Here is a 7,085-nt window from a genome sequence, read left to right on the forward strand (position 1 = left end):
GCACACTCCATACCCTACATTGCTTTTAAACAAAATTTAGTGATTTCTAAAGACACAGAAAAACATTACATCAGAATTCAGCAAATTCAACAGAGAACATGGTCAAGACCCATTTGGTGTAAATCCTTCATTTATTATGACGAATCTGCTATGACTGTTTTTGGCTTCAGTTGACTTAGGAAGTTTGGAGCTCCAGCTCTGGTTCAATGTAAGGCTTTGCTTCTCTGAATGAAAGTCAATAATCAAAGATAATGCTCACAGTTTTGCCTGCTGTACTCCACAGGGCAGTCAAAGAACAAGAAAACGGTCAAGTCAGAAATGGGTTCTTCAAATGTCTATAAATAAATAAGTTCACTGACTCACCTAGTCTATGATAGTATATTACTCTTTATGTAATTTTCTAATCCATCTCAGGTAAAGGAACACACACAACTGTACTACTTACCACATTAAGGAGCATTAAATGCCATACATTGCACCACAGGGATGCTTTAGACTAAGGTTTATATAAACAGAGCCAATCACCTGATAGTCATCCAGCAAACATGTGGTATTTTGAAGATTAAAGTGAAGGCACGTGACACCAGAGGCCACAAAGTCTCAGGACGTTACTGAAGGCATGAAAACAGGCAGAGCAAGGAAGCTTTTCCTAAGTGATGGCATTTTCTTGCCAGGAATTACCTCATAACATTTAATAATGAAAGGCCAGTGAAGTTTCTTTGCGAGTTATTCGTTAGGTGTTTTACAAAAGATGAACTCACAGCTGCAGCGAACAGTTCTGTTCCGATTCCAGAGCTGGAGAAGAGCTCAGAAAGCACTTGGACAGAGTTGACATTTCTCCAGGGGACTTTCTACAAGTTGTCATTCCCCCAAAATGCTGCTCCTGGCCTTTTCTGAAGGATCATATGAACAAAATCAAAAGTTCCTTTGACAGGATCACAAGATGGAGTGAGTGAAGGATGTGAGGGACCTGTGAGCTCAATTTAGGAAGGAGAAACGCTGGGCCAGAGCGGGTATCCCTCCGCGGAGCGGTGAGCGGCAGGGCAGCTTCCCATCTTCCTCTCGGGGAAGCTCTGACTCCTTCAGAACAGGCTGGTGCGGAAACGACGCGAGTCCTTAATGCGCCACCAGGTTCTCTGCCCGACAGCGCTGGAGCTCCGTCCAGGGGGCCGCAGGTCCTCGGGCCCTAGTTTCAATGGCCGTCAACTAAGCTTGGTTCCAGACAATCTAAAGAACGAGGCACGGAGGGCAGTCCGCTCGCCCGTCACTTACTTGTAATCAGCACTACCGACAGGTTTCCCACCTGACAGCCTCGCAAGAACTGCCCGTCCGATTTAAACGTTTGCCTAAAATAAGCACTAGGCGCGGAAGAGGCCCGACACACGCGGCTACCCCGCGCCGCACCGCAGCCTCTCGGGCACCGGTGGCGGGGCACGGAGGCCCTTCCCGGCCTTCGCCAGCCGCGGGAGGGCCCCCTTCTCCAGGAAACGGTCCGCCCGGGCTGCCTCGCGGCGCCGACGGCCTGCCCACTATCTCCAGGGCGCTCCCGGCTGGGCCCCCCACCCTGCAAAGGCTGCGGTCGTGCTCCCGGCGGCAGCGGGAGGGCAGCCGGCCCGGCAAATCAACGAGAACGCCCAGGCTACTTACGTTCTCAGTATCTCGTTCATTCACCGTTGGCAGTGGGGTCCGAGTGGACATTTTACTTCACTTTTGCACAATGTGAAGGTGAAACAAAACAGCACGGCCCTTGGGGCCGGCGACGGCGACCTCGAGTGCCCGGCGGTTCTGGAGCGAGGCCGCCGGCGGGCGGCGCCCCTCCCCCACGGCCGTCTAGATCCCGGGCTGGGCCCGGGCCGTCCCCCGGCGGGTCCCGGGGCTCATGCTCCCCAGGCCCCGGCGGCCGCGCCGAGGAGCCCCGCGGGCAGCGGTGGCGGGGCCGGGCCGGCGGCGGCGGCGTGCTGCGGGTCGGCCCGCCGGCGCGCCCGCGCCTCAGGGTGCCCCCCGGTCCCGGACCCCTAGCCTGGTCCGCCGCCCTCGCCCGTCACGCCAGGGCTTTCAGCGCCGGGGCCTCCACACAGCGCCGCCGGCGGCCCCCGAAGAAGACGAGGATGTAGAGAAGGTGAAGTGCAAGACAGGCCGCTGCGGGCTGCGGGCACCGACCATGGAGGGAGCTGCGGAGGCGGCGCCTGCGCCCGGCTGCTCCTATCCCTCCGGCTTGTTTTCCGCCTCAGCCTCCACCCAGTGGCCGCGCCGCCGCTCCGGGTACCTCAGAGCCTCACGGACCCAAGATGGCCGCCCCTCGGCTTCCTCCGCTGCCTCCGGATGCCGGAAGTGACGGCTCCGCCGCTACCCAGAGGTCGGCCAATCAGCGCGGCTCCTGGAAGTCGGCCCCTCTGCTGTTGCTAGGGGCGACTTGGCCTTGTCCCGCGCAGAGGGAGCGGCGCTCAAGGCCCGCATATAGTGGCGGGTGTCTGCGGAAGAAGAGGGTTGGCGGTCAGCGCCTGGAGCACGCGAACACCCCGCTAACAGTGGGAAAATGGCCCTGGGCGGCGGCCTGAACCCAGTGTTGATGGAGCACTTACTGCGCAAGAACCGAGGTCGCTCCCAGGGACCGCGAGGCATCGAATAGAACCGCTGCAGCAATTATACGGCCGGAACTGCGGAGAGGAGCCGGGCTTCCGCATCATCAGCCCAGGAATCGAGGACTTAGTCACCGTTCCTGCCTCCAGCTCTGGGCAGCCGGGGGCTAGGCTTGGCTTCGCGGAGGCAGCAGACGCGTCCTGCCCGCTAGGAGCTCACGGTCAGGAGGGACATGGATCCAGACTCAGCTTAATGCCATCGGGAAGGAAGAGAGCTTTAAGGGGTTTGGGGTGGGGGAGTGGGGCTGAGGCAAAGCCCTAGAACCCCTAGGGCTCAGTTTTAAATGCACATAGGGGATTTATAAAACCAGGCTCTTCTACGCCAGAGTGTAGCTGCTGAGGGGCTGGAAGCATCCCAGGGGCCCAGCGCAGTGATGCTTGCAGACTGGAACACTAGAAATGCTACCTCCCCTGGAAGCCTTCCTTTCCCATTGCATGTGTCCCGTGGTCCTCCCGGTAGCCTAACCAGCCGTGAATGGAATCCACTGGGTCAGGGTTCTGAGGAATGAGAGCGATATGGGCAGGAAAAACAGGAACTGTTATTTAAGTCTACCTTGTGGGTACATACATTGTTACCACATTTAAGCCTCAGGTAATCCTATAAAATGGGCGACACACCTTGCCATCTAAAATCTAAGCAGGTTACAGTGACTTGATCAAAGTACTCAAGTTGATCAGTTGCAGAGCTGGGATTTGAATCCATATCCTAAGACTCCCATAACAGATAAGCCCTTGTAGTGGGTAAGCCTTGCTTTTCTTTTTCTATTTTTATTTTTTTCCCTTTTGTTTCCCAGCATTTGACCTGTCTTTCTATGTCTGGGACATTTCCTGCTCTGTGAGATATATATGTCTTTAAACACCAGAATCATTCCCAGATAAGACAGATGCCCCCAACGTAAAAATATGTGAAGACTAAGATGCAATAAGGGCTCCCATTTCACCCTCTCAAGCGAGTGCTCACTCAGCCAAGGGCAGCCCTCTATAAAAACTATTCTCTTTCTGCCTCTTTGTCCAGGCAGAGATGGTAGAATTCTCATCAGATAAATATGTGATTCATACAGTTCAACTGAAATATGGGTGAACTCAAGATTGTGGGAGCCTCAGCAAGGACATTTAGTTCAAACTGGGGGATTGGGTCAGGGAAGCCCCTGGGAGAGAGATAGGTGGAAAAGCATTCCGAGAAGAAGGACAGCCTGTATAGGGGCACAGAGATGAAGAACGTCATGGTGAGTTTGGGTAAATTTCAAGAGAATTAGACACAGAAGCCAGACCAGGCTTGGACACAGCATGGTATCCTGATGACAGGAGTGTCAACTAGATAAGCTAGGAAAACACCCAGAGGGTTTCAGCCTTGGGTGGGAGCTGAGAGAAATGGTTTAGACAATTTGGAAGATTCCACATTGGCCACAGAAATAGCTGGGGGGTGAGATTTCTGCCTAGATGGTTTTCTCACCAAAGCCATACCTTAAATAATGAGTCAAATGAATGCCCAAAGGTAGGAAATGAAGCTGACACTGCTTAACTCAGGATGCTTCTGGTTTCATAAAGGCTAGAATTAAAGAAACACTTTGACCTTTTCATTGCATTAATGTCAGGTGACACCATGGTACTATAAGGAGCTGGAAATGGGAGGCAAGGTATGTGTATTACATGCAAAAAAAGAAAGAGGAGGGGGAGGAAATGGAGGAGAAAGAGAAAGTAAAAGATGGAAAAAAATGAAGAGGCAAATCATTCTGTATTTCCCTCCATGACCATGAATTTTGTCATCTGTGGCTCTGTGGCCTGGAAGAAATGGAAGGGCAAGAGCTGGAAGTCATTCTTGGAGTGCCTCCTTCTATCCTTTTCATATTGTTTCCTATCCTCTTATTAAAATAGGTTCTATCTCAGTCTTCTTACTGAAAAACATACCTAAAAACACCAAGCTGTGCATATGTGTAAGCAGTGCTTACTTTTATGTCAACAGGCAAGGTCATCCTGGACATCAGAACCTGAAGGCAATCTAGTCCTACCCTTGGTGCCGGAGCACAGAAGAGGAACTGAGCCTCAGAGAGGTGAACAGCTAGTTAGAGCAGAGCCAGAATGGGGCCCAGCTCTTCCAAGCCCCAGATCCTTGCTCCACAGCTAGTGAGCTAGTGAGCACATGGTGGGGAGCTCTGTTCAACACCACTCCACCCCAGTACCAGCAAGAAAGAATCTCTGAGTACCGGTACTGGCCTGAGACTGCTGTCCTCCACACTTCTCTTGCAAGAAAAATAAGCCACCCATTTGCTGAAGCCATGACAGTCTGGATTGTCTGTTACTTGCAGCCCAGTACATTCCTAACCAATGCCATCATGTCAAATGGTCAGATTTTCCTGCCTTCTGGGCCTGTGTTCTCTCTACTATGGCTAGTTGAACAAGAGTGGACAGGCCTGCTTCAGCTGGCCAACACACCACAGTGCTGAGAAGCACAACCCTCCTGCAAGAGAGTGTGGGAACTGCTGGGACCCACGAGCCATTCCTCAGTGTGTGTGTGTGTGTGTGTGTGTGTGTGTGAGAGAGAGAGCTGACAGGTTGCTGAACACTGAAAAAGCCACAGAGACTGAGAAGAGAAGGGGTGTGATGATTGTGGGACACCTTGGGGCCACTACTGCAAGCAGGGTGAAAGGAGGGGATGGGCCAAGTATGTCCCCAAGTAGACCACAGGTGCTTGGGGGCTCCAGGAAATCTCAAGTCCATCTCAGGCTCTGCCCTCCAGGCTGCTCCCCAACATTTAGGAGGTCAGAACAAGGCATGCTGCTATTCTTTTAATTTACTACTCTGGTCCCTTTACCCTATGCAACCATTGCTACCCTGTGTGACGGGCCAACAGGCTCCTTAGGAATCTCATGTCCAGGACTTTGTTCCTGCCATTCCCCTGCCTGGAAGGCTTCCCTGTCTACCTGAATCCTTATTACACAGCCCTGTCAGCTTGCTTCTTCCGTGGGGCCTTCCCAGACTAGCCCCTAGTGAGCTACCCCCCATTCCCAGAATCCTTGGTTTTTCCTGCCTGAGGATATATACATTTCTTGAGCACCAGCCGTGCACCTGGTACCTATGGTAAGATCACTAACTTCCAATAGCCCAGTGAGAGGGATCAACGCACATGGGCTCAGAACAGGGCTGCAACTTGTCCACTGACCAAGAGGAAAGCCAGGATTGGATTCCAAAGCTGCTCTCTGCCCACCAGGTGTCTAATGGCAGTGGGTCCCTTTCGTTCTGGATAGGCAGAGGCCTTGTGCTGCCTCCTTGGGCTTGGCTCATGGAGGGCCCAGTCAGAAACTCAGCACAGACCTGTGAGTGGCTGCCTTTTTCCCTTCCACAGGACTTCATCCTTTCAGGATATTTATGGATGGACTGTGTCCTTCCTAAACACACTATTCTAAAAAATTAACTTTTATCAATTGTTCATAGGTACCTTTTTATCAGTCCCCATAAGGCCCTGAAATATTGGGATGGCCTTGGATGAGATGGGAAGGGCCATTTGCCCCTACACCTAATGGCCCCATGCCATCCAAGTGTTCTTTTCTCTGATCTGCTAGAGATTGTAGACCTAGACCTAGATGTAAATGTACATGACCTTCTGCTGGGTGTCATTACTAGATCCTGACAGTTTAACTCTCTGGCAGTCCCTCTTCTCCTGTCCGCTCTGCTCTGAGCTGGAGAAGCCCTCTGCTTGAACCTGTACCCAAAGTTCTATGGAGACAACAGTGGTGGTAGAGAAGTAAGGGCTCTGGAGTTTGAACTTTATGACCCTGAATGCTGTGGGATCTTGAGCAAATCACTTCATGTCTTTGAGGCTCAGTTTCTTAAATGGGAATAATGGTGCCTTTCTCTCACAGATGCTGTGGGGATCCATGGAGATAATGCCCAGGGAGCGGCCAGCACACATGTGCAGAGTTCACCCTTTCACAGGAGAAAGGGCTTGCTTTCCCAGGCAGCTCTACTTTTCATTTCTTCCCTGGGATGAGCACTGGACTTGGAGTCTGGACACAGAGGTCAAAGCTTATTAAGCCACATAGGACCAGGAGTTGGAGAATCACTCCTTCCAGGTTTCCTCATCAAATTTCACCTATCTCACTGGGTATTAAGCTCATTAGAGGAGGTAACGGATGCAAAAGTGCTTGGTAAGGGGTTCTGCAATACAGGATGAGGAGTGAGTGTTTGTATTATTGCCTCTATCTTGCACACAAGGACATGGAGACTCAGGAATGGCAATAGGCTCGCTCAAGCACCATAGACAGAAAGCAGTGCCGTCAGAGCCTAGTGTGGTGGCTCTATCGCCTCCTGGCTGCAAAGACACGTGGGTAACAAAAGAATGTGGAAGAGAAGGGATGAGCGGGTGTAAAAACCCATGACTCCTCTTGGAGGCCCATATCTGCCCATTGTTTTAGGGTTGACCTATTAAAGTAAGCACATCTCCCAAAC

The 7,085-nt window shown here is 52.1% G+C and overlaps 1 protein-coding gene and 1 long non-coding RNA gene across 19 annotated transcripts in view; one reads left to right on the forward strand and one right to left on the reverse strand.

Moving 5' to 3' along the window:
• Window positions 1-2,679, reverse strand: part of MARK3 (microtubule affinity regulating kinase 3) — a 92,763-nt gene extending 90,084 nt beyond the window's left edge. For 4 of the 18 annotated variants that reach the window (XM_073241801.1, XM_073241794.1, XM_073241795.1 and 1 more), the window contains exon 1: window positions 1,648-2,280. In XM_073241801.1, coding sequence (XP_073097902.1) covers window positions 1,648-1,698 — 51 coding nt within the window. In that variant the 5' untranslated portion in view covers window positions 1,699-2,280. Of the gene's footprint in view, window positions 1-525; window positions 740-1,647; window positions 2,472-2,582 lie in introns of those variants that run through there. The other 14 variants (XM_073241790.1, XM_073241804.1, XM_073241803.1 and 11 more) reach the window with 9 other exon arrangements.
• LOC140850684 (uncharacterized) lies at window positions 2,473-4,916 on the forward strand. Its single transcript, XR_012133635.1, has 2 exons — window positions 2,473-2,800; window positions 4,603-4,916. It is a non-coding gene; the product is annotated as an uncharacterized lncRNA (long non-coding RNA).
• Window positions 4,917-7,085: the final 2,169 nt, after the last annotated feature.

This window comes from Manis javanica, chromosome 8 (assembly GCF_040802235.1).
Source record: "Manis javanica isolate MJ-LG chromosome 8, MJ_LKY, whole genome shotgun sequence".
NCBI lineage: Eukaryota > Metazoa > Chordata > Mammalia > Pholidota > Manidae > Manis > Manis javanica.